General features: G+C 31.7%; 5 protein-coding genes across 8 annotated transcripts; 4 read left to right on the top strand and 1 right to left on the bottom strand.

Annotated features, from left to right (window-relative positions):
* The first annotated feature begins 7,541 nt into the window (after positions 1–7,541).
* LOC127256583 (protein PHOSPHATE STARVATION RESPONSE 1-like) lies at positions 7,542–10,969 on the top strand. Its single transcript, XM_051282675.1, has 7 exons — positions 7,542–8,145; positions 8,446–8,629; positions 8,709–8,785; positions 8,857–8,896; positions 9,183–9,237; positions 9,311–9,380; positions 10,448–10,969. Exons 1-7 carry the CDS (start codon positions 7,666–7,668, stop codon positions 10,652–10,654), a joined length of 1,113 nt encoding a protein of 370 aa, XP_051138632.1. The 5' UTR covers positions 7,542–7,665; the 3' UTR covers positions 10,655–10,969.
* Positions 10,970–11,442: 473 nt separating this feature from the next.
* Positions 11,443–13,052, top strand: LOC127256584 (myb family transcription factor PHL5-like). The gene is made up of 5 exons (XM_051282676.1): positions 11,443–11,746; positions 11,841–11,917; positions 12,002–12,041; positions 12,559–12,626; positions 12,800–13,052. Exons 1-5 carry the CDS (start codon positions 11,608–11,610, stop codon positions 12,935–12,937), a joined length of 462 nt encoding a protein of 153 aa, XP_051138633.1. The 5' UTR covers positions 11,443–11,607; the 3' UTR covers positions 12,938–13,052.
* A 393-nt stretch (positions 13,053–13,445) lies between these two features.
* LOC127256586 (transcription termination factor MTEF18, mitochondrial-like) lies at positions 13,446–17,561 on the top strand. 2 transcript variants are annotated; one of them, XM_051282680.1, is made up of 4 exons: positions 13,446–15,566; positions 15,850–15,903; positions 15,994–16,082; positions 17,296–17,561. In XM_051282680.1, the coding sequence occupies exon 1, from the start codon at positions 13,753–13,755 to the stop codon at positions 15,487–15,489; it is 1,737 nt and encodes a 578-aa protein (XP_051138637.1). In that variant the 5' UTR covers positions 13,446–13,752; the 3' UTR covers positions 15,490–15,566; positions 15,850–15,903; positions 15,994–16,082; positions 17,296–17,561. The 2 variants fall into 2 exon arrangements, with proteins under 2 accessions (XP_051138637.1, XP_051138638.1); XM_051282681.1 differs by lacking the exon at positions 15,850–15,903.
* Positions 17,562–18,650: 1,089 nt separating this feature from the next.
* On the top strand, positions 18,651–20,564 carry LOC127256587 (squamosa promoter-binding-like protein 17). Its single transcript, XM_051282682.1, has 3 exons — positions 18,651–19,038; positions 19,143–19,267; positions 19,815–20,564. Exons 1-3 carry the CDS (start codon positions 18,722–18,724, stop codon positions 20,315–20,317), a joined length of 945 nt encoding a protein of 314 aa, XP_051138639.1. The 5' UTR covers positions 18,651–18,721; the 3' UTR covers positions 20,318–20,564.
* Positions 19,990–25,702, bottom strand: LOC127256585 (pentatricopeptide repeat-containing protein At3g53360, mitochondrial). 3 transcript variants are annotated; one of them, XM_051282679.1, is made up of 4 exons: positions 22,773–23,010; positions 21,980–22,516; positions 20,989–21,054; positions 19,990–20,914 (listed from the first exon to the last, which is right to left on the bottom strand). In XM_051282679.1, the coding sequence occupies exons 1-4, from the start codon at positions 22,947–22,949 to the stop codon at positions 20,855–20,857; spliced, it is 840 nt and encodes a 279-aa protein (XP_051138636.1). In that variant the 5' UTR covers positions 22,950–23,010; the 3' UTR covers positions 19,990–20,854. The 3 variants fall into 3 exon arrangements, with proteins under 3 accessions (XP_051138636.1, XP_051138634.1, XP_051138635.1); XM_051282677.1 differs by lacking the exons at positions 19,990–20,914; positions 20,989–21,054 and adding an exon at positions 25,603–25,702 and having other exon boundaries at positions 22,368–22,516; positions 22,773–25,520; XM_051282678.1 differs by lacking the exons at positions 19,990–20,914; positions 20,989–21,054 and adding an exon at positions 25,603–25,696 and having other exon boundaries at positions 22,368–22,516; positions 22,773–25,529.
* Positions 25,703–26,536: the final 834 nt, after the last annotated feature.

Genomic DNA, 26,536 nt, shown 5'->3' on the forward strand with positions numbered 1-26,536 from the left:
AATTCAAATTCAAATAATAAATTTAGTTTGCAATTTATTATAAAATAATGGTATATATAGGGCAAAAATTAATTTACATATACAACTAATTTATATATAAAATACAAACGGTAAAAATTATAAAATTATTCTACATATACCATTAATTTTTATAATTGTTTGGGTACTGTTTGCTTGAGAATTAGGGAGATGTCTGAGTTGCAACATTTCTTACCTGTCAGTTGTTGTGTTTGACGGCTTTTCTTTCTTTCTTTCTTTTTTTTTTTTAATTTGAAAATAACAGGTCTATAGAGACTCTTCTAAAGTAATTGTTTATAATTATTTATATTATAATTAAATAAAATATATACAAGATATATGTCATTTTGCAGATAATAAATTTTTTATAATAAAAATAAATAAAATTTTAAAAATATACAGTATATTTATATAATATAATTTCATAATCAAATCATATCATTATTAATTTAAAAAATTTATATTTAGGGTGTGTTTGTTTGAAGGATTTTGGAGGATTTCTACTATTCATCCAATTTTTTCCCCCCAAAAACATCACATCAAACACCTATTTTTCATTTTTTATATTATACTAAAAATCAATTTTACATTCAAAACATCACATCAAACCCTATTTATATCACATCATACAACTATTCAAATTCAAAATTTTTACTATTCAAATCCCAATCCAAAATCCAAACCCCCAAACAAACACACCCTAAGACATTTATATTATTATATTTATTATCCATTAAATCAATACATATCAAAATTCTCTAAATTCAAACCAAATCTACACACAAAACAAACACATAATTTCAAACATATATTAAAATTAAAATAAAAATAAAGCTCAAACTCAATTTTTTAAAACCACTCTAAAAAAAACACACCTTATTTAATAAATTTATAGTTTGCAATTTATTATAAAATAATAGTATATATAGGGCAAAAATTAATTTACATATACAATTAATTTATATATAAAACACAAATGACAAAAATTTCAAAATTAATTTACATATACCATTAATTTTTATTATTGTTTGGGTACTGTTGACTTGGGAATTAGTTAGAGGTCTAAGTTGCAGTTTTTTTACCAGACAGTTGTTGTGTTTTGACAGTTTTTTTTTTCTTTTTAAATTTGAAAAATACAAGGTCTGTTATAGACCTTTTTAAAATATTTGTTTATAATTATTTATATTATAATTAAATAAAATATATATCAAATGGAACTATTAATATAGCTCGTTTGGACGAGTATGCGGTGTTCATAGGAATGAGGTTCATGGACCATGTCAAGCCCATAATGGTCCCGCATGAGCAAAGGTTCACAATCACAGAGTGTGGGACGGCATTGCCCTCAATGCCTCTAAGGCATGAGTACACTCATCAAAGAACCATACACCTTTGGTCTCCCTCCAGCTCGTCTTGGACTTAGATAATCCATACCATCTAGTCGGGAACTTCACCAGCAGGGGTCGACTCAGGTGTCCGGCCGTCCGTGACATCCTCCCCTACTTGAACTAGGCATCGCCCTCAATGTCTAAGTCATGAGTACACTTCTCAAATAACTATACACCTTTGGTCTCCCTCCAGCTCGTCATTTTGTAGATAATAATTTTTTTTATAATAAAAATAAATAAAATTTTAAAAATATATAGTATATTTATATAATATAATTTCATAATCAAATCATACTATTATTAATTTTAAAATTTATATTAGTAGACATTTATATTATTATATTTATTGTCCATCAAATCAATACATCTCAAAATTCTCTAAACTCAAACCAAATATACACACAAAATAAACACATAATTACAAATATATATTATAAGTCAAATAAAAATCAAAATTCAAATTCAAAATTTTCGGACCGCTCTAAAGAAACACACCTTGTTTAATAAATTTATAGTTTACAATTTATTATAAAATAATGATATCTATGATTGGTTTAGATTTAACTTAAAACTAAAATTTTATTGTTCAATTTTTACAGATCCCAAAGAGAGTGAGTGTGTTTATTTGTGAAATTTTAGACTAAATTTTACTATTTTAAAAAGTAAATAAATTTATTTTCGATGGCGTAGAAAGTAGTATATTTAAACTTCTAAATATTAATTTATAAAAATTGTGAAATATCATATCATTTTCATTATTTTAAATTATTGGAATTATTTGAATATATGGCATTTAAAGTTTTGGATGATTGAAAAAAAAAATTGATTAATACTTTATTGGAAGAGTTTTTGATTTCTAACATTTTTATTCAAAATATAGTCGAATAAATCATTGTTTGCTTTAGTCATTTAGGTGGAATTATATATATATATATATATATTTAAATATTTTGATCAGAGATAATAAGTTATACTCCCTCCGTCTCATATTGGATGTTTGGGTCAAGGTAGATACATAAATTTAGAATAACTATAATTATTAGATAATTAAGAATGTATTAGTAAAAATAATTATCCTATAATATAAATAATTATATATTAAAGTTAAGATAACTAATTAGTTTAATTAAAATAAAAAAAATAATTTAACTTAAAAAATTTAAAATAAAATTAAAGTGTATAATTATTTTCCAAAAAAATAAAAGTGACATAGGATGTGGGACAGACAAAAAGAGCAATGTGGACACGATAGGTGAGACGAAGAGAGTAATAAAGAATGTGATTGTAAGGGTGTTATTTGTATATATATACATATAATTGTCTACATTTTCTAAGGGTGTGTTTGTTCAGGGGTTTGAATTTTGAGTTGAGATTTGAATAATAAAAATATTTGAATTGTAATAATTGTATGATGTGATACAAATACTTATTGATGTGATATTTTGAATGCAAAATTAATTTTTAGTACAATATAAAAATAAAAAAATAGACATTTGATTTGATATTTTTGGAAAAAAAAAATTGATGAATAGTAGAATTTGAGGGATTTTCTCCAAACGCACACCCTAAGTTATTTATCAAAATGGGTTGAATAAACATTAACATTTATTGCATGCATTTAATTTATAATCAAATATTACATTTATACATTTGATTAAATCCAACAATTTAAGACTAATCAATATTGTACATATTGATTAGATATAATTGGCATCATAATCTTATCGAGAAAATATATAATCATAAACATAATTTTTCAGCGGTTTTCAAAACCAAAATCTTCCACAATTTTTGGGTTTCAACCCAAACGATTGATAGTTTAGGCCCAAACTAAAGGCCCATTATGGTTGAAGAAAGCAATATAAAATTCGATGCCCCTATTTCTTCTAATTAACACTTGAACATTTGTTTACTTGCAACTCTTTTCCCATTTTTTTTTTTTTTTTTTGTAAATTTCAACTACTTTTTATAAAAATATATTTTTATTATTATTTTGTGTGTATAAAATATAATACTAATATAAATAAAATAATCTTATAATGATAAATTGGACATCTAAAAAGTAAGACGAGAGTATTGTAAAAATTTACTAATAAATTGATAAAAAGGATACAGATAAATAAAAAAAATAGTGACAAAATAATAATTATTTATTAAAATATAAATAATAAAATTATAGGTGATTTTTTTTTAAAAAAAAATTATAAATATACATAAATTTAACAGATAATTGAAAAAAAAAATACTGATATATTTTAACAGACAACAAAATATATAATTATTATTTAAATTAAATAAACCACTAAGCAAACAAACGTCATAAAATAAAAATAAAAATAAAAATAAAATGAAATTAAAATGAGATTCTGTTTTAGTGCTGAATTTAGAATAGGAAAGAGGTGATGGACGTGGTATGCGGTGGTTAAGTTGTGAGTCTAATTAAGGATCGAGTTGCTATTATTATTATTATTATTATTATTATTATTATTCTTTCCTTATCCTAATGCAGAATTAAGAATCAGGACATATTTTAAAGATGTGTTGCCATTACTACCTCATCATTCCGTACCACACTTTTATATACACATACATACGTGTATATATACAGATTATTTTTAATTATCATATTAATGCATGTAAATTTTTTAATATTAATATTATATTAATATATATATTTAAAATTTGAATATTTGAAAGTTATATATTACTCATTCATTGTTATTGTTTGTTATATTTATTTGTGTGTGTTTTTGTTATCCTGGTGGTGTGGGGACTTATGACTGTGAGGTCATAGGTTTAAACATTTGATGCCTCAGGTCACCTGCCATACATGCTTCGCCTAGTGTGACTTGTCTGTCAGATCTAGTTGGCAGAGTATTAGGTTCGGTCGGGTTTACCGAGTGCACACTTTCGGATAGCGGCTGCTGATTTCCGCGTCATAAAAAAAAATTAATAAAAATAATTTTGTTATTTTCTCTTATTTTATAATATTGATGTGATATTAATATTAAAAAATTTACAGATTAAAATATGTTGCACTAATGTAGTAATTAAAAATAATTAGTCTTACTTAAATAGGTAAAATTAATCTATTTAAATAATATTTATAATTTGTATTATCTTATATTTAATTAAACAAAATAAATATAATATTAATTAATCTTATAATTATATAATCTATTGAAATAAAAACGCAACCGTAGAATAATAGTATAATACTCACAAGGTTAAAGATAATACTCACAAGGTTAAACATAATACAAATAAATATATGAGTATACGGAGTAATGGAAAACTCACATCACATAAGATATACTTTATATGTCAGCTGTGCTACATTTATTTTTTATATGTTAATTTTTGAATATTAATTATTATTATATTAAAATATAGTACAAATCAATCGAAAAAAACAAAAATACTCATATTAGCGTTTTATAATATTAATATAATAATATTTGTACAAAAAATATATATAAATAAAAAATATTTTTAATATTAAAAAAAAAAGATACAACTTTTATAGACAAACAAAGAAAATATAAATTACTATACATTTAAAATATAAACATAAAATATATTGTAAGAATATATATACATATATATATGCTACTATTGATTTTCATTACACGAAATATATTCCTACAACATACGTATACACGTATGAATAGCCAACTATATTATTTAAAAATATGTATTGCATGCGTGTCTGATTTAGCCGTTAGCACTATAACCAACCCCATCACGAAGATGTATTCATCTATCGAAGCATCCAATTCTGTCCACATACACGTTTTGTCAATTCATTACTTCCCAACTAATTAACTACAGATCACTAAAGATAATATCAACAAGCTTTTAAATAATTACATAAAAAAAAAAGATTGAATTTTTATTAATTATAAATACTTCTTCATATTCTCCAAGGTTCAGAAATGTCTGCAAATTAAAGACAATGTTCAAAGAAACTCGATCAATCCCATTCATAATTCATCAAATTTTGTCACACACACATATACATACATATATATACATATGTATGTATGAGATTGATAGTCGCATGATATTGGTATATATCTTGGGATTATCAATCTATTACACACATATATATGTATGTACGTACGTATATGAATAATATGACTTGTAATTTTAATTTTAATCTTAATTTACGTGTACATAATTATTATTTTTTTTTTAAAAAAAATAGATAGATAGATAGGTAGCAAGTTAGGACAAAATCCGTTGGATTAAGAATCTAAACTTGAGAAATATGTGAAAATTAACAATTGACCTTTTGAGAATACTAAGGGGCACAAATATGGCCTGACGGATCGATTTGTATGTATTTTTTATTTTCCATCGTTCAATATACATACATATATAGTTATATTGTTAAGAATCTTGTTGAGCCAGTTTAGAAATAAATAATATATGTATGTATTTATATAATTATTGGTGACTAGGTGTATTCTTTTCATTGTTTTTATATCAATAAAGTAGCATATCTAATCGGATGTCCACCTATGTATGTTTGTCCTATATATATGTTGTAATGCCAACTTGTGGCAAGTTTAAACATTCATTACAATCTGCATATTTGTTAGCTAGATTATAGAAAGTTCTTGTTTAATTTGTTTCATGAATTTCAGAACGGCTTGGTTTAAATTAGTATACAGACAACACATAAAATATAAATTAGTCTGTATATGATTTAAATGAACACAATTTCTTAATTCAAATTCAATTGTAGTACGCTGTTATCTGAAGTATTATCACATAGTGTCATGTTCATATGTTGTATTGGTATTACCTTAACATATACCTTATCCAGACTTATTTGTCTTCTATGCATAATATGATTAATTAACAAAGATTAGTTGCTGAAATTTTAGCTGAGTATCGACACCCGAGTTAGCCTTGTCGATATATAATTTCTTTGTCAACATTAGATGCTTTGGATTTAATATGCTTCTCCATTTCTCTTTTCTATTTCAATGTTAAGGATTGAGAGTTGAGAAAATTGAACCTATATTACCAAAACGTTGGACAAGATCGAAGAAATGGCGTTCACTGTTGTTTTAATATTTTGAATTATGATTTTTTTAATATAAATAAAATAATTAAGTCTTATGATTCACACACACATCACTTTGGATCAAGTGGTGTTGATTATATTTTTTTTATACTCGTGTCCTGTCAAATAAACATATTTTTTTATAATGGAAAGAGTAATTATATGTGTTGATTGGATCAAATCATTATAATATTGATTAATGTAATTAATACAAATATATATGATAATACAGTACAACAATATATATTATACAACACATACTTCTATATCACTATCAGTTATTCACCCAGTAATTCATGGACAAATGATTGATAATCAGTACTATAGCCGCCGCGTCGAAACGAGAGTTTAAAAACACAAGTAAGTATGTCCAAGGAAGTACGCATAACTAATTCTATTACATATATGTCCAAGTGATTTGAGGCCAAAGGTTGTTTAAAATCAGCAAAACAACAATTTAATTCCCGTGGAGGTCGACGAATTCGATCGGGTGTCGAGAGACGAAGCAAGCTGTTTTTCCAGCAACTTTTAAAGATGGCTTTGTACGTTCATTACAAGAATATCTGTCTGGAATGTCTAGATCTCTTGTCATTAACGTATGGAATTTTCAGACAATAAAATTATCTATTTTGTATAATTTGTCCTCTAGTTCTATAATTTTTTATTTTTATTCTTGTATAAAAGATAATATAATTTTATTGATTTGTTTTTGGACTGATTTTTTCTCTAGAATCTTAAGGATTTGGAACTTTCCTTGCAACTTCATTTGGAGAGATGAGGAGCTTTTCATCCACTGTATGTAATAAACAATCTGAGAATCATAATTCATAAAGCCATCTAGAGATTGAATGAATATATGCCCCCATTTTAAATAATTGCTTAAAGATACACCAATAAAAAAATAAAAACAATAATACATATGAGATCATTTAATTTAATTTCATTCAACCCTATCCAGTTAAGGAATAAAATAAATTCTTCTTACATGTATGTATCATATGTGTCTCCATTCATTCTTCCATCTCAAGACTTCTTAGAAGCATAAATAACAGAATTCCATGACAAATACTTGTAATAGCAAATTACTCTCTACTGTTCATCTTTCCAATCTCTCTTCTTACATCAAAACTTTCAAATTTTTTTATTTTCTTGATCCCATCAGATCATTTCACTATTTTATTTTAAATGAAGGGAATCCAACAGAACTATGGATTTGACAGTGAGTCCATTACAACACCAGAAGTACTGCCTGAATATTTTCCGCAAATCTATTTTGGCACTATTCATCAACAATCTTCTCCGACGGGATTTTACGACCCACCGGAAAATTCCTTTCGCCGTCACAAGAGCGCCATCATCGGCCAGATAGGATCGCCGACGGCCTTTTATGCAACCGAGCTCTACATGGGCATGTCCCAATCTGATTTGCAAGAAAAGTTCAAGAATTCCTATGAAAGAACAACCTCAGGGAATGACTTCCTTGGAAATTCGACGGCTTGGATTGAACCGGAGATAAGAACTCAATGTGGATCATACAGACATCCTTTCAGCAGCTTGTCCGAGAGCGAAAGGATATTACATCTCAAAAGTAAGCTCCTCGGAAATCTCGAAGATCCAAACTTGAGAAGCAATTCGTCGTCGTTTGATCCACATAAAAGTCTCCAAGTAAGCATACAAAAGACAAGTTCTGTTTGATTTTGATTTGAAATTAAGATTTAATTCGTATTTTTGTTTAAATAGCATTATGAAATATTTTACGAAAAATGAAAAATTGTATTGTATTAATCATCAAAATAAGATCAAATTTAAATCTAAATAATATAATTTATGATAAAGAACAAATTTAAATCTAACTCTAATATTAAATATAGTATTTCGAATATTTTCTTTTTCAAGAATGTCTAGATTGAATAGTTATTTCATTATTATTTGTTGTTTTATTTTTCAACTGAATTCTCTGCACAGATCTTACAAAACACGTGCTCGCCTCAATCCGGACATATGAAGCAGCTCGGAATAAGAACTCCGGGATGCCTTTCGACGGCGCCAGCTGGCGCTATTTCATCATCACTCAAGACACGAATCCGGTGGACTCAAGATCTTCACGACTGGTTTGTAGAATGTGTGGGTAGACTAGGAGGCCCCGACAGTAAGTCATATCCTGTCTGAATCCTACTTCATCGTATAAAGTCCATAGATGTTCGATTCATCCTTCGTTCGAAAAACAGAGGCGACGCCGAAGGCGATACTTAAACTGATGGATACCCGAGGACTCACAATCTTCCATGTCAAAAGCCATTTGCAGGTTCGCCGTAAATTTCATTCATTTCTTACCTTTCATTGTTAATTTTCTTACATCTTCATCTTTTTCTGTAGAAATATCGAAATGCCAAGTACATACCCGAATCGATAGAAGGTACACTCTGCTGTAAAAACTGTTGAAAGATTCGGTTTAAATTTGTTAGATTTAAATTTAGATTTAATTATATTTATTAGATTAAGTTATTTAGATTTGAATTTTGTTTTATTTATTGTGCCTATATATGCTTTTTTAGATTTGAAATCTAAAAAATTGAATTATTGATCGTCAAAACTAAAATATCTAGAGTTTCTCGACAAAAACATTTCCATGGCTAATAAAAATCCAGCTTCTGTAGTAATGTGTCTGATTTAATCTCCTCTCCTCGGCCATTTCGAACTAGGAAAATCTGAGAAGAAGACCACGACAAATAATGCAGCGCAGATCGATCTCAAGACGTATGGTTTCTCATTTTTTATTACAAGATCTCTCGGCTAATGTACAACTTCACTATCGGCTGTCTTCTTGCAGTGGAGCGCAACTAAAGGAGGCGCTACAACTACAATTAGATGTCCAAAGGCGCCTTCACGAGCAAATAGAGGTAATGTGTCATTACGGTGCTGATTGAGACAATTTGGCCCGGCCAACATATATATAAAACAGACATACAATACAAATTGTCTTTAATAATAAATAAAAGCACTTTTTGCCTATTCATAAAAGTTAAATTTTTCATTTTTAGTTGTTCGAATAACCAAGAGTTATATATTTTTTTTTCAAAAACTTTGTATCTCACTACAAGGTGAACAAAATATCCAAAATTCGAATATCAGATCCGAACCAAATCGAAATTTAAAATTTGGTTCGGATTTTTCAGATTTTCGGATCGGTTCGGATTACAAATTTTAAAAATTTTGGATTTTCGAATCGGATTAGATTGGTATACTAAAAATTCGATCCAATCCGAAATTCGAATTATAATTTATTAATATTTTATATTATGTATTTAATATTTTAATAAAAATATAATATTTTATTATAAATATAAAATTAAAATTACTAATTACATATTAATATACTTCATTATTATTTATTATTTTATTATGTATATTTATTAAAATGTTATTTCAAAATATTATGTATAAAAATCTGAATTTTGTTCGGATTTTTTCATCCGGATTTTGAAGTTTAGATTTTTTTTCGAATTTTTCGGATTGGTTCGGATTTTCGGATTTCGGTTAATTGAGTTCTGTTCGGATTACCTTTTTAAAAAAATTCAGATTTTCGGATCAGTCATTTCGTTACAAATAAAGTCAAAGGTCAAATTTATTTTTTAACCTAAAAACCCACCAACTATCATTGTAATACTATATTTATTAATCTCTGTGTCAAAGTAAATATAGCTATTTCGCCCAGACGAGGAAGTATTTTCTTAAATGCTGATATCAATGCTAGCATGTGATGTTTGAGATTATATCATATATTATTAGTTCATGTATTATATTAATATAAAACATGTTCTATTTATAGTTATATCATGTGCTGTCAACACTAGCATGCTGAATTTTATAATTTAGCAAAGTGACAACTGTCTGTTGAATTATTTCATCGAATTTTATGTTAGAAGAGGGAATGTCTTAAAAGTTCCTTGCTCTCTCGGTGGTGTAGATACAAAGGAACTTACAATTAAGGATTGAGGAGCAAGGCAAACAGCTTAAAATGATGTTTGATCAGCAGCAAGAAACCACGAGAGGTCTTATGGAGACAAGAAATTCGAGGTTACCTAACGACATTCCCGGTGCAATTGAAGATCCAGAGGTTCTTGTTTTAGATGGCTCCGACGATGATATGGTCTTTCCATCCAAGATAAGCTAAGATATATATATATATATCGATAGATAAATTAGTGATTTTCGGCGAAGCCCATTAGCCTCATCTGTGTAATGAGTTCGATGTGATCAAATTATGTCTTAGGACAAAATCAATTACAGCAATAATTAAGTATAAAAATTGATCAGGATTTAGCCTTGTTCTGAACATACTTGTGGCTTCATCATCTCTTGTGATGATATAAGTTTTTGTTCTTTTCTCCGACATTGTATGAACCAATTTGCCAAGAGAAATTGAGGATGACATAGTAATATTGTAATTGTAGTAATACTACTTTGCACAAGGAAGAGGAGTGTTTGTTTGGGCTATGGATTTTAGATTGGGATTTGAATAGTAAAAATTTTGAATTGGAATAGTTGTATGATTTGATATAAATAAGTATTGATGTGATGTTTTGAATGTAAAATTTTTAGAATAATATAAAAAAAATAAAAAAAATAGATGTTTGATTTGATATTTTTGAAAAAAAAATTTGTATGAATTGTGCAAATCCCGCCCTAGGGGTGTGTTTGTTCGTCATACTTTCTCTAATTTATACTATTCATAAAAACAATTCCTCCAGAAAAATATGAAATCAAAAAACTATTTTTTATTTTTTATATTATACTAAGAAATTATTTTTTACATTCAAAATATCACATTAACATCTATTTATATCACAATATACCACTATTCAAATTCAAAATTTTTACTGTTCAAATCTCAACTCAAAATCTAAACTTTCAAACAAACACACCCTAATTATCATTTCGATGACACCTAGGAAGAAGCAAATGAGACAAATCTTGAAGCTGTCTAAACAAAAAGGGAAACAAGGTAGAAAAGATCAAGATATATATATATATGCTGATAAAATGATCCAGTCATGAATACATTTAGTACAATCAATTCGTTATTTTCCACGTAAAATCTCTAGCTACTCGTCTTATTCTGGACATATGACGCCGTTCGGAAGACCTCCCGGATGCCTTTCAACGGCACCGGAAGCTGCTTCATCATGCAGGACACGAATCTGGTGGACTAAAGATCTTCATGACTGGTTTGTCAAGTGTGTGGATCGACTAGGTGGTCCTAATAGTAAGTCGAATTCGATCTGTCTGAATTTTATTACTTCCCTCTATAATGTCCAAAGCTGTCGAATTCATCCTTAATTAATTTATTGGTGAAACAGAGGCGACGCCGAAGGAAATACTTAAGCTGATGGACACCCGAGGACTCAACATCTTCCATGTCAAAAGCCATTTGCAGGTTCGTCGTAAATTCATTCATTTGCTAAACTTTACTAGGCATTTCTCGAAATTTCTGAGTCAATCTATTCTATCTTCTTTGTAGAAATATCGAAATGCGAAGAACGTTTCAGAATCCATGGAAGGTAAGCTACACTTTGATGTTCAAGAAATCTCATAAGAAATCGAATTTTATAGGCTGATTTATTTTTCCAATAATATTCAATTTAGAAAAATTCAACAAGTATGAAATTGAAATTCTTTATTTCAATCTTACAAAATCTTACGTATTTATAGCGCAATAGATCGTCTAAACAAATCTAAAACCCTACAAATTTAAGAAATACAACTATTAACATAATATATATACACACACTATATTAGGGTTGTTGGTTACAGATTCAAACACTTTTAGCATGATATTAACGGTACACAAAATATATACAAGCAATATAAAATACTACATGACAACATACGGTTTACATTAAGATAATATAAATTGACAATACATTACAATAATTCGCACAAGACATATGCTTATTTTTAAGTGCTTGTTAGGACCCTTGCTCTAATCAAATTACAATACATCTTTTTTTCTTTATTTTTTTCGCAAAGGCTTAATTTCGACTAATTTACAACTTCACTCGTGTTTGCTAATTCAAGCTTATCAACTAAAGGATGCGCTCCAACTACAACTAGATATACAAAGGCGTCTTCACGAACAAGGAGAGGTATGATAAATTTGGACTTTTGGCTCTATTTTCTTTTTAAAAATTATCGAATCAAATACCCAAAACTCTCTTATTCATATATGGTGGAAGAGAACATATATATATATATATATGTCTTAATTAATTAATAAGTAATTCTTGCTGATCTTTTGGTTTTGTATGTATGTATGTAGATTCAAAGAAAGTTACAGGTGAGGATTGAGGAGCAAGGAAAAATGCTGCTTAAACTGATGAATACTCAGCAAAGATCGATAAGAAGAAGTAGTGTGGTCGTCGCGGATTCAAGAATCGTGGGCCGCAGTAAAATGTGAAACTACTGATCGATGCAATGGATTACCATTTGGAAAATGTAATAAGAGAGATAAGAATATTGATGATACAGACAGTCTTTCTTATACTTGCAGGCATATATACTTACACACAAGTCTGAGGAAGCATTCCTAGGCTTCGATTGTGCCGGTTATAGAGGTGCAATACATAAGAGTTTGTTTAGATAGAAATTTTTAGAGGTTTTTGAAAATTTTAAAGTTTGAAAAAAATAAAATATTAATATTTAATTTGATATTTTGTGAAAAAAAATATATTTAATATAATATTTTTTTAAAAATAAATAATACAGTAAAAAGTAAACAAAGCATAAATTTTTAAAAAGCAAAAAGAACACATCATATTAAATTATCGGTTAGATTTTAAATTAGAAATTAGTTGAAATGTATTTATTTAATCAATATTTAATTTATAATATAATATAATGTAATACTATTTGAAAAAATAAAATACGTATTTAAACATGTATCTCCGCCGCTGGGGCAATGACGGGGTTCGATTTGTTAATTTGTTTTGCTCTCAACCTTTTTCTCTCTTTCAACAACGGACTCATATTTCTCCTGTGGATTTAATGATCGTTGCTGAGGGTTTTGTAAAACCCCAGAGTCGGTTACCATTACAGAATTGATCGACGGCCTTGTTCGGAGCAAACAAAGAAGCTGCCGAGGCTCAGTTTTTCTCCGATGGAGACAATGTTGAAGCAGCTTCATCACCCAAGGTCTTCAACAAATTCAAGTCGAGGTTAGAAATTCACTTCATAGGCATCATATTTTGCGAATAAAAGCTTTCCTCCGAAGCAATGGCCACGAAGAGTTTGGGGAAACTGAAAATATCCCAATTTCTCAAACCTGTTTCTCTATCAAACCCTAATTTTCAATTCAACGGGCCATATAATCTTTTACACCATAGGCTATGTAGAACAGCGAGCACTGTCGATTTTAATAAAATTGCAAATCTCGGTGACCTAGCGAAGAAATCACGTTTAGTAAGATCAGAAGCTCAAGCTGCTTTGTTCGATTATTTCCATACCGCTAGGGGTTTACAGATTATGGATGCTGAGAATATGAGCAAGAACACCCCTGCATTTTTCGATAATTTGGCTCAAAGAGTGGATGTATATAACGACGATGCTTGTCGATCTGTTGCAAGATTCTTGAGGTACAATCCAGTTAATGAGTTTGAGCCATTCTTTGAGAGCATAGGGTTGAAGCCCTTCGAATACGTCTCATTTCTTCCAAAGGATACGATCTATTTAAACGATGATGAATTGTTGTTGGAGAACTATTCTGTATTGTGTGATTTCGGCATTGCTCGAAATTGGATAGGGAGGATTTACAAAGATGCAAGAGAGGTTTTCAAATATGAATCTGGAATTTTAAGGTTAAAGCTTCAATCTATGGAGAATTTGGGGCTGAAACATTCTGTTCTTGCAAAGGTTGTTGCTTCGGCTCCTCGGATTTTAACTAGTGGGGTTGGTTATCCATCATTTGTTGAGACTCTTTCAGAGTTAAAGAAGGTCGGTATCGAACAAGACTGGCTTGAGGAGCATTTATCTTTAGAGGATTCCTACGATTGGGAGTGTATGCTTGAGCTCATCTCATCGTTAAGTCGGTTGGGTTTGAGTGAGGATCGGATAGGCGAATTGTTAACTCGGCATCCTCATCTTTTGCTTGAGCATTCCGGGCGTATTACCTTCGCTTTGATTGGATTCTTGTTGAAATTTGGATCCACTTCGAGTGATGTTCAAAATGTGTTACTTAAATTTTCGCAAATTCCAGTTGTTAAATTCGGCAAAAATTTACAGAACTCTTACAGATTTCTAACAGAGATTGACATGGCTGTGAAAGATGTTGGATGGGTTGTGCGTTCACACGCGACATTATTGGGGTGCCACGAACTCAAAAAAGCTAATAGCTTGTTGGCCTTATTGAACAGTGGAAAGAATACACTTTGTCAAATGATCAAGAACGACCCGCGCGTGCTACAAAAATGGATCTATGGCGTCAGGGTCGAGCCGTTGCACAAGGAAAAGAGGGTTTCGAGGGTAAGGATGATAAAAACAAAGTTCTTATTAAGCATAGGTTTTGTAGAAAACTCGGAGGAAATGGAAAAGGCATTTAGAGGTGTTCGAGGGAAAGTGGAAGAACTTCAAGAGAGGTTCGATTATTTAGTGAATCTTGGTATAAGTCACGAGGAAGTTGTAAAGATGGTCAAAGTAGCTCCCCAAATTCTGAACCAGTCCAAAGATGTTGTCGAAACAAAGATTGGGTTTTTTTTCAAAGATTTGGGTTTGCAGGTCTCCGATTTGGTCGGTCATCCTAAACTTGTCTCGTATACGATCGAGAGGGTGAAACTTAGACTTGCAATGTATGATTGGCTTAGAAAAGAAGAGGTTAGACATACAAATTTATCCTTATGCAGTTTGCTGACGTTATCGGATAAAGAATTCGTGAAGCTGTATGTGAAATGCCATCCTAAAGGGGTCGAACATTGGGAGAATCTGCAGAAAGAAATATATTCTGATCGACATAAATAGCTACTCAATGGCTTTAGAAATAGGCCCAATATTGGAAAATTTGAGCTCAAGCGGCGTAATCTGGAATTCTGGATAAGGTAACACTATTCGGCTTGTCTTCATGTAATTTGTTCATCTATTTTAATAATTATAGTTGCAAGGAATATAATGCGATCTTTCTATGATGTCTTTTTTAGTTGTTCTAAATGCTCCTTTTTGTTCATGTCGGCACTAAATAGTTTGTATCTACGATTTCTATTGCCTGCAGATTGTTATGAGATAAATTGCTGTTTTTTGATTTATACTATTTCTCTATTATACATGTGCTCGTTTCCATGGTTATACCATCAAGTTTTATTTCTTAGTCTTCTGATTCACCAGATTGGCCTTCGAATTTACAGTGATGATGAATTCTTACCTAGGAATGATGTTTGGGTATGATCTGCATTCTTTTTCTAAATTTGTTCATGTCTGATTTATTCGACCATATATCTTTTGATCGATGAGAGCATTATCCTGTTGCAGGGGGTGCATATACATCAAAAAAATCGACACCTTGTATGTATTGTCATCGAGCTGATGCTATTAAGGAATGAAGAAAACTCAAATCACAGGTTATTTACTTAAGTTGCGTCGTCCTCCTCTAGCTATTGATCTATATCGAAATGAAAAACTTATTGCTAATATAAGCCAAACAAGACATCGATTTTGAACTTTATCCTCTATCGAAATCGATTTTGTTTGAGTCGATTCTTGGATTATTTTTAAGTTGAATTTGTCTCAACCCTGAAGATTTTTAACTTTGGAAAAATGTTCATTTCTGGGTATAATTTGATTATGTAGTTAATTTGCATCAATTTCTATCTGAGTCTTGTTATTCCAAAATTCCCTAACAAAACTTTTGCACTTATAATGGGTTGAAAGTTTCTTAGTTCTAGAGCAGCTCAGCTTGTTAATGGTTCACTTAAGAAAAGAGAAAATTATTATTATTATTATTATTATTATTATTATTATTATTATTATTATTATTATTATTATTTTAGAATAATAGTATTTACTTAAGAAAAATGTTTTTATATATTTGTTTCTTTTAGTAGTATTATTGTAAAGATGATGAATTGTAAGAGTGATTATTTATGAAATATTGGCCTACAATGTTATACAAAATAGGTAAATTTATCATGGTTGGATCAAGTATATATATATATATATTATAACTACAATAATACCATAAAAAAATACATTTATTTTTAAAAATACAAAGTGAATAAAGCTATTTTGCATTATTTTCATATATTATGAAGGGATTATTTAATGTTCCCCTTTAAAACTGCACATGTACTTTCTTATGCCCTCTCTTTTGTGATCATATCCTGATTTTGCTATTGGAAGTCACTCTTCAACACCTTTATTTTTTATTTTTTAAATTGATATTATAAAAGAAAAAAATTACATAATTAATTTGATGATTAAAAAATATAAATAAATAAAAATTTAATAGTCCTTCCTCCCACCTAAATAAGGACACTTAATAGTAAAATTCACAAAATAACGTAAGTATGACATTAGGGAGACAAACACAAAAGAGGGGGCCCTATGGCTGCTTCTCTGTGGCACTGTAATTGTAAATGACCTCTGGTACAAATACAACACAACAACCATTCAAATAAATAAATAAATAATCGATAAAAAAATAAAATAATAATTAGTAAATAAATAAATAAAAATTATAAATAAGTAAATTAATAAATAATGAATAAGCACAAATGATAAGGTGAAATTATAATTGAAAATGACTGATCAATAGAGAATCATTTGTTTTTACAGGTAAAAAGCAGAGTGAATCTTGGCCTGCTGAGGGAATGGACACAACACAACTTTATTATCATTATTTATTTATTTATTTTGATTTTTGTATTTATATTTATATTTATATTGAGATAGGGAGTATTAGAGGTAGCAGACAAGTACATATTTTATTTAATTCCTACTGCTATATTTCTCTTCTTCAGCTGACTTTTTATTTATAGAGAATACCAAAAATGTTGTGAACATAAATCTATTTATGCTCCAGACAAACCATCATCTGTTCACTTTTGTCTCAGTATTTCAACAATTTATTTATTATTATTATTATTTTATTTTAAAAAACCTAATCTTTGTAGAGATGCTGCACCGAGAAACAAATGATAATAATTATTTAAATAAAAATTCATCAAATTAATCTTTTCTTTTAAATTATTTTCAAAACAAATCTTTTTATAAATATGGCAGATTTTCGAGGACAGAAATGGATATTGGCAAGAGGCTTTAATACAGACATCAAAACCATGTGAAAAATATTATTTTGATGATTATATATATATATATATTTATTTATTTTGGGAGAGTCGACTCATCTCTCATCCCTTCAAACTTTGCATGATTGCAATTTAGGTTTGTTTAGATAAGGGTTTTGGAGATTTTTAGAAATTTGAAAAAAATTAAAAATTTAGTATTTAATTTGATATTTTGTGAAAAAAATATATATTTAATACTATAATATTTTTTTAAAAATAAATTGTAATAAATGAGTAAAAATTATATTGTGTAAAATATACTGTGTGAACAGGTGGTAACCTTTATATGTTGAAACTGCGATTACTCTTTTCTGTTCTTCTTCGTGAATTTCCTGTCTGTCCTTTTGCTTTACTGTGTCTGTAACTGTACTCATCAGCTTTCCAAGAAATTATTTGCTTGGTGGCTTGTTTTATTAAATTTTACAAAATTCTTATTACAGTATCTATTATATATTATATATTTTTTTAAAATATCAAATCATATATATATATTATATATTTTTTCGTTCAGAAGAAATTATTTATTTGGGTTCGACGGGCAGAGTGATTGGAGGTATTTTGGAAATTAATAATTAAAGAGAATTATAAGAAAAAAATATAATAAAATTAGTGATATTTATTATAAATAAGTGTTGAATTAACAGTAACAATTAAAAAATATATTTTATTATATTAAAAAATCATATCAACACTTATTTATACTATTATTCAAATTCAATTATTTTACATTTTAAATTTCAAACCCAAAATTTAAAATCCCAAACAAACACACCCTTACTCAATCTCCCAGTTTCACTGTACTACTTGGCTTTCCAAAGTGGCCGTACTCTGTTTTCTTCTGTTGGCACCAGAACCCACTTTCAATTATTTTATTTATTTATTATAATTAATTTATAATTGTGGTCTCCGCATAAATGGGTTTAGTAATAGTTTTTTCTATCCCACCAAGAATGGAAAAATGGTCTTCTTCTTCTTCCTCAACCAATACCTTAAAGTTTGGCAAGAAAATCTTCTTCGAGGACATGGCTGGTGGTTCTTCGCCGTCGTCTCCGGCGAAAAAGGGGCGGACTACGGCGGCGGAGCCGCCCAGGTGTCTGGTGGAGGGCTGTAATGTAGATCTGAGTGATGCCAAGGCTTACTATTCAAGACACAAAGTTTGTCCCCTCCATTCTAAGTACCCTAAGGTTACTGTCGCCGGAATTTACCAGAGGTTTTGCCAGCAGTGCAGCAGGTCATCCTTTTTCTTTTCTTTTTTCTTTTTTAATAAATAAAATAAAAAGTTTATTGTTCGTTGTAATAATATGTTGTTAATTAATTAGTTTGGCATTCCTTTAGGTTTCATCAGCTGCCGGAATTTGATCAAGATAAACGGAGCTGTCGCCGGCGCCTCGCCGGCCACAATGAGCGTCGCCGGAAGCCGGCGCCGGCGGGATCATTGCTGCCCCCTCATCGCCATGGAAGTATTTCTCTCCTCCATCCGTTATAGCTTTTGTTTTGATTATTATTACAGTTCTATTTACTTATTTTTAATGAAAATATAGTACCTCCATCCCAATAAAACTTTAATACTGTATTTGTTTTTCTTGGTAAATTTATTAAAAATATTAGAATTATATTTGATTGTTGTTAAAAAAAATAATAATAATATTGTATAATAAAAAGTAATAAAATTCGTATAATATATAAAAATATACTTTTTTCAGCCCTTTTGAAAAGGGCTTTGACGTTTTATAGTAAGTTAAAAAGTAGTAGTATTTTATGATAGTATAATTGCTTAAGAAGATTTGAATTTTTGCCCCTGAGTTTATATAAAAAAAATATATGTAAGTATATCTTGCTATTAACATAGGATTACTCTTAAAAAAAAAAAAAAGAATAATGAATACTTTTTATAGTATTTTTGTTTCAGGATGACAAAAATAGAAAATAAAATCCTTTCTATAAGGGAGTATTATTTTTTTTTTTTTTTATAATATATTATATCAAAGTATTATTTAAAAATGGCAGATAGCCACAGACAAGGTGGAGGCTTTGATTTAAGCGGTCAGTTCATGTGGTCGCCTTTCGCCGGAAGGAATTTCGCATTGTCGTCGGAAAACCAATCTGCCGCCATCGGAAAGCCTCAGCTGACATGGCTGAGCAGCCACCCACAAATTGCTCTGTCCCATCTTTTGCCCGACGGATGCGTCGACGAGATCCCAGACTCCGGCAGTGCTCTCTCTCTTCTGTCAAGTCATCCCTGGAGCTCGAGCTCGAAACCTCGATTATTGCCGGGTCTTGAGGCAAATGTTGTTCTCGGCGGCACCGGTAGCGGCGCAGCCTCTTCAGTTCAGCCGTCGATCGACAATGGTGTTGCCGGGTCTTTGTTCGATTTGCCTCCCGATCTGGGTTTAGGACAAGCATCAAATATGGGTAGTAGTCAGTATGGTGGAGAACTCGGGCTGGCTCAACCGGGAGACGGGCAATTCCACGTCAATCGATCGAGAAGCAACGGCAACTGGTTGCTTTGAAGGGATGGTGTGTTCTTGGGAACAAACTAGGGTTCATAGAACTTTTGATGGCATTTTGTGTCCGAATTCGGACTTTTTGGATCAACAGGCACGTGCATTTTTGCTATAATGAAGTATGAAGATTATGTAAGAACAACAGCCATTGCCTGTGTCTTGCTTATGTAAGCATTTAGGATTGAAGATTTGGTTCATCCTATCCATTGGGTTTGGTTGGATTTATGAACTAAATTAATCAGCATTGCGGCGACATCGACAGCATAAGATCCCGTTTGTCAGCACATAATTTGAATGAATATATTGGGTGTTGTACTAATTTTTAAAATGTGTGGATTATATTTCACTTGTTGTCAGCACTATACTCTCATTAATAGTTCATCGGCGCAAGAACACCCAATACCATCCTCAAGAACACCCAATACCATCCTAAGAACCTAGAAATAATTTTGCAAGAATGTAAGAAACCTGGTATCCGAGATCGGCGTCCAATTCCATAGCTGCTAATTTGTAGGTTGTAATAAGATGTTGTCGATGTATAATCTAGTGGTCGTCTTCATTTATCCCCGGGCAATCGGATTCAAGTGCTTCTGCTGTCTCGTACTGAAAGCACAAGGCGGATCAAATAAGACATAGAATGAAGATGACTATTAGAAAAAATGCATTTTGATTCGTACCTTGCATCCACAGAAAAGGCAGTAATTGAACTCGTCTCGCAGCTTCTGTAATATATTTTGCAAATCCTGCATCATCGTAAATCTGTTAGAATCGGAGGTAATGAACAGAAAGAAGCCGATAGGTTTGCTATTCATGAACAACGAATTCTGTTCCACAATCCTAATAAATAGTCAGATGCTCATTCCACAATTACAATGAATTCGACTTACAGAAGTTTGAGGCATTAATTCATTACAAATTCAAGCCACTTTTTAAAAAACAAACTTGTAAGGCAATTCAAGGATGGCATATCGAGTTCTATTCATGGATGACGAATTCATTTGGCAATCGCTACTATTTTTAATTACCTAAGTTTGAGGCATTAATCCATGACAGATTCAAGCAATTTTTTTAAGCAACTTATAATGGAGTTCAAGAATGGCATATCGAGTTCATTCACAACGATACGTTCTCTATTCAAGGGCGACAAATTCTATTCCACAATGCTAACTCAATCGACAATATTACTGCAAATTCTAATTACCAGAAGTTTGAGGCATTAATCTATTACAAATTCAATCCATTTTTTAAACAAACTTATAATGCAATTCAAGAAGGCATGGACGAAAATTCTATTCCACAATACTAAATCAACAAATTCAAGCCATTTTTGTAACAAACTTATAATGTGCAATTCAAGAATGGCATATCAAGTTTTAGGGACATTATCCTTTCAGCAATATTTCGATACAATCATAACCTAACCACAATAAATCTCCGATCAACTCCCCAAACCAAATGAAAAGAATAAAAAAATAAAAAATCAAGCTACACATCCACATTGAGAATACAAGACTAAAACATCACACATACCATAAACATCCGAATGCCGTAAAATCTTTCACTACACGCCACCATATTTGCATTAAACTCATATAAAACAATGCCAAGCAAGATTTTCAAGAGTTCCCCCAAGACAAAAAGAATATCGAAACAAATGTATGTATGTACCTCTTCTGTAATGACTTCTTCTTCCTCTTCCTCTTCTTTGTCCTTATCTTCCTCTCCTTTCTTCTCCACCTCAACAACTACCCTGTTCTCAAGCTGCGCTAATGAAGCTTCCGCCTTGCGAAAGTTAATCGCAATCCTCCTTTCTTTCCACCTCTCCTTCTGGCGACTCCCAAAATCTTCCATCAATTCTGCCTCTTTTCTCTTCATTCTCTCACCTTTTTCCTTTTCTCTCCTAACCTTTTCTACCTTCGGATCCTCCTTCCCAATCCCGGCACGTCCTCTTCTTATCTCCACTGCTAATGGTTCAGCCCTACCAGAGCCTTCTTTCCCCAATGCCGACCCTGGGGTGTACCCCATTTGTTTCAACAATTTGAATCCAATATTGGATTGCGGTATTGCAGAACCCAAATTTTCCATCGTCTGTATATCCTCCTCTACTTGATCACGCTCTCGTTTGAGTTTCCTCTGCTCCTGCCAGCTTCGAGGTTTGGATTTCTTGCCTGAAGAGTTCGAAACCACATTGTTCTCCCTAGAACCCTAATTGCGCACAAAACTCACTTCAACAAACACAGAAAGCTTCGAAAGCAATTGATTTTCGTTTATCCAGCAATAAGGAATCGTATATTTGTTGGAAACACAGATTCAATTTCAGCAAAGCAATACAAAGGAATCATCTCAATTAAGCAATCGACTATCCAAGTTTCGGAATTTCGTACAAGTAGGGATTTGCGAAGTACACGTTCGGTGAAAACCTTAAACAATCTAACGAAAAAAGCACCTGCTGCAAACATACCTTTTTCGAGGAAGGTTGAGAGGCGTTAGGAGGCAGAAATTGAGAGAGGTCTCCCATGTAATCGTCCTCCGCCATTAATCTCCGTCTTTTGGGCTCTCGACGGCTGTGAAGCTGAGTAACTTTTACATATACATTCTGTATTTCTGTTGACGCAGTCACGTGCAATGCACGTGACATGTAGGCAGTAAATACTGTTAAAACTTCTGCAGAAAATGAAAGAGATTGAATTTCATCGCCACTTCAGTTTTTATCAAAGTCATCCATGGCTTATTCTCAAGAGTGGATCATAATCAGCATCGACAATCTGCAGCCATAGCTCCTCCACCATTGCAAACACCTTCCCCCTTTCTTGATGCAGTCCATCAATGGCGGAAAACACATGAATTCTATCCTTGATTTCAATCCAGCTTCTTCCACCCACTTTCTTCACACCCTTCTCCCTCATCCAACTCCTCACCATTGCCACATTTTCCCAATCCCCAGCAGAAGCATATAAGCTACAAATCAAAGAATGTGCACCTGAATTCGTAGGATCGATCCTCAAGACCTTCTCAGCAACTCTCTTCCCGACGTCGCCGCCGCCGCCGCTGCGGCGACCTCTGCAAGAAGCCAGAAGACTCTTCAACATCACAATGTCGGGCTCGAATCCCATCCGATCAATAAAAGCTTCCGCATCGTGGATATGTCCGGCCCGAGCGAGCAAATCGACGATGCACGAAAAATGCTCTCTCGTCGGGATTACGCCGTGCTCGTGCTCCATCGATTTGAACAGCTGCATGCCTTCTTCGACGAGTCCTACGTGGCTGCACGCCGTCAGGACGCCGACGAATGTCACTTCGTTCGGGTTTACGCCTCGGATCTTCATTCGCCGGAAGAGATTCAGAGCTTCTCCGCCGTACCCGAATTGCGCGTAGCCCACGATCAAACTAGTCCACGAGAATACGTCGGGATTTTCCATGTCGTCGAAGAGCTTTCTCGCTCGTTCGAGGGATCCACACTTCACGTACATGTCGATCAACGCGTTCGCAACCTTGATGTCGAAATCGAGCCCGTACTTTACAGCTAAACAATGAATTTGATCTCCTGTCTCTAAAGACGAAACTTTTCCAGAAGCGACGAGCACGCCGGTTAAAGTGATATGATCGGGCGCTATTTCAAACTGCCGCATACGTCTGAATAACGCGAAAACTTCCGACGACAAATGCTGGTGCAAGCACATCGTAATTATAGCATTCCAAGAGACGAGATCGGCGTTACCTCGAATCTCGTCGAACATTTTGAACGCATCCGTATAATCCGAGCAATTAGCGTACATCGTCAGTACCGTGTTGCACACCGGTAGGTCCAAATCGAGCGCCGTCTTTACGACATAGGCGTGCACTTGTCTCCCTCGAGACAACGAAGATCGAGAGACGAATCCGCAAAGCAAAGATCGAACCGTGACGTTGTCGGGAGCTGAACAAGAATGCCGCATCTGACAGAAAATCGACATAGCTTCATTCGAATGGTTACCGTATGCAAAACCTGAAATCATCGCATTCCAAGCGGCAATATCGGGATTTTCGATCTGATCAAAAGCTGCTTTCGCCGAATACAAGAAACCACATTTCGCATACATATCCGTCAATGCGCAGCCCGCGTAAATATCTTTACAATAGCCGTGCTTTATACTCATCCCGTGTATCTGTTTTCCGTATTCAGGCTGATCAAGAGCGCTGCAAGCGCTCAAAACACTGCCGAAAATAAAATCATTCGGCTTATAGGTACCGTAAAACAACATTTTCTTGAAATAGCACAAAGATTCCAACTCATAACCAGTTTTCGCAAGCCCGGAAATCATCGAACTCCACGAAACCAAATCCTTACTCTTGATCCGATAGAAGATCTTACGAGCCTCATTCATCCGACAAAACTTGGCATACATTGAGATCAAAGCATGTTGGGCTATTTTCTCGGAACCAAACTCTGATTTAATCACATGGACATGTAATTGCACTCCTAGTCGATCTTCCATCAAACTTGCACAAGACTTAATCGCATTTCCTAACGTAAAGTGATCGGGGATGAGACCAGATTGCAGCATTTGGATATACAAATCGACGCTCTCAATATCTAGTCCCCGATTTGAGTATCCTGCAAGTAGAGCAGTCCATGTTACCACATTTCTCTCCCTCATATTTTCGAATACTTTCCTCGCATCCTTTGTCGAACCACATTTTCCGTACATATTGATGATATGATTCTCCAGAATCATATTCGGCAGCAAATTCGACTTCGAGACATGGCTATGAATTCTCTTCCCATATTCAAAAGATTTCAACAATGAGCATGCATTGAACAAATTAGCATATGTCCCTAATTCTAACACACAATCTGCATTCTTTTCGAATTGATCGAATGCCCGGAGAGCTTCTTTGAAAAGATTCTGCTTGCACAAAGATCTTATGGTGAAATTCAATGAATCATCAAACTTTTGACCACACATTACCATACTTTGAATGCCTCTTTTGACATAACCATCGCACCATTTCAGATTACTCTGCAACCTTTTCATGGGGACAGAAAAGAGTTAAAACTTAAAACAGCAAAGCCAATAATCCTTACTTCTCCCCTTCTTCAAAACACTTCAGAACTGAAATGGATCGTTCCACATGCAGGTTTCATCTCTTTATTTTATATAACGTAATCAGCTCCTTGATCGGGCAATTCGTCGAACAGGTATCAAGCACGTTGCATTGTTCAATTTTCCTAAAAACCCTTGAATCAATGAAACGAATAGGAATGAAGATTTGGAGAAATTACGATAGAATAAATTATTAAAGGTTCATACCGGAAAGTCTCGACATGATTACATTTCATTTTCATTGAATCGAAAATCTACCGTCAAGCTCTCACCGGCCATGACCATGCAGTTGATAGCTTGTTTTCATTCGCAACAAAAATAAAATTGCTGTTTAATTCTAATAAAATTGGGCCACATTTAAAGGCCCATATATGTGTTATTCCTATGAAGCCCAATAAAGACCCAAACTATTAATTAACTGATTTTTTGTGCTAAGAATCATTGAGGTCTATTTGCTTGTGAGTTGAAAGTTGCGTTCGATGGGATTCGCTCCCACGTCTCCTATACATGTTGTCATTTCATATCCAATTTTATTCTTTTATTTATTTATTTACTTTTTAAAAAATCACTGTTGTATTTTTTGTGGGTTTTTACTGTAGATTTTTACTATTTAAATTTTTTTTTAAAAAAATTATTATATTAAACAATTATTATTTTTTTTAATATTATATTATAAATTTATTTAATTCAAAACATATTTATATCACATCAAATAACTATTTAAATTAATTTTTTACTATTTAAATTTCAAATTCAAAACCTAAAACCCATAGACAAAACACACCCTACATTTCTTGAAAAACTATTGCACTTTAATTATATATATATTTATAAATTTTAATTTTAATTTAAATTAAATTAATTAATTATTATAATTTTAATTTTACTGTAATTATATTTTTAAATTATTTATTAATTAATTTCAAACATGACATTGTATTTTGTTTATATTGTATTTCTTCGATTCCACTGGTCAATTTTTTTTTTATTTTCTTGTGTCATCTATAATTATTCCAATAAAAAATACACTGTTACCTCTCAATTCCTGACCTCCCTTTTCTTCTTCCAGTATTTCTATTTTTATCTTTCCACCACATTTGTCCATTCTATTTCTTAATATTAATTTTTATTATAGAATAAT

The sequence above is a fragment of the Andrographis paniculata genome, unplaced genomic scaffold, assembly GCF_009805555.1.
Source record: "Andrographis paniculata isolate CXL003 unplaced genomic scaffold, ASM980555v1 Contig56END, whole genome shotgun sequence".
NCBI classification, from domain to species: Eukaryota; Viridiplantae; Streptophyta; class Magnoliopsida; order Lamiales; family Acanthaceae; genus Andrographis; species Andrographis paniculata.

What these genes read in the sequence shown, in the direction of transcription:
- LOC127256583 (XM_051282675.1), top strand. Translation starts at nt 7,666, where the DNA reads ATGAAGGGAATCCAACAGAACTATGGATTTGACAGTGAGTCCATTACA. An exon ending in TAGACTAGGAGGCCCCGACA is followed by an intron (nt 8,630 to 8,708) that starts GTAAGTCATATC and finishes TTCGAAAAACAG; the next exon opens with AGGCGACGCCGAAGGCGATA. An exon ending in GCCTTCACGAGCAAATAGAG is followed by an intron (nt 9,381 to 10,447) that starts GTAATGTGTCAT and finishes TCGGTGGTGTAG; the next exon opens with ATACAAAGGAACTTACAATT.
- LOC127256584 (XM_051282676.1), top strand. Translation starts at nt 11,608, where the DNA reads ATGACGCCGTTCGGAAGACCTCCCGGATGCCTTTCAACGGCACCGGAA. An exon ending in TCGACTAGGTGGTCCTAATA is followed by an intron (nt 11,747 to 11,840) that starts GTAAGTCGAATT and finishes TTGGTGAAACAG; the next exon opens with AGGCGACGCCGAAGGAAATA. An exon ending in ATGTCAAAAGCCATTTGCAG is followed by an intron (nt 11,918 to 12,001) that starts GTTCGTCGTAAA and finishes TCTTCTTTGTAG; the next exon opens with AAATATCGAAATGCGAAGAA.
- LOC127256586 (XM_051282680.1), top strand. Translation starts at nt 13,753, where the DNA reads ATGGCCACGAAGAGTTTGGGGAAACTGAAAATATCCCAATTTCTCAAA.
- LOC127256587 (XM_051282682.1), top strand. Translation starts at nt 18,722, where the DNA reads ATGGGTTTAGTAATAGTTTTTTCTATCCCACCAAGAATGGAAAAATGG. An exon ending in TTTTGCCAGCAGTGCAGCAG is followed by an intron (nt 19,039 to 19,142) that starts GTCATCCTTTTT and finishes GCATTCCTTTAG; the next exon opens with GTTTCATCAGCTGCCGGAAT. An exon ending in GCCCCCTCATCGCCATGGAA is followed by an intron (nt 19,268 to 19,814) that starts GTATTTCTCTCC and finishes TAAAAATGGCAG; the next exon opens with ATAGCCACAGACAAGGTGGA.
- LOC127256585 (XM_051282677.1), bottom strand. Translation starts at nt 25,326, where the DNA reads ATGAAAAGGTTGCAGAGTAATCTGAAATGGTGCGATGGTTATGTCAAA.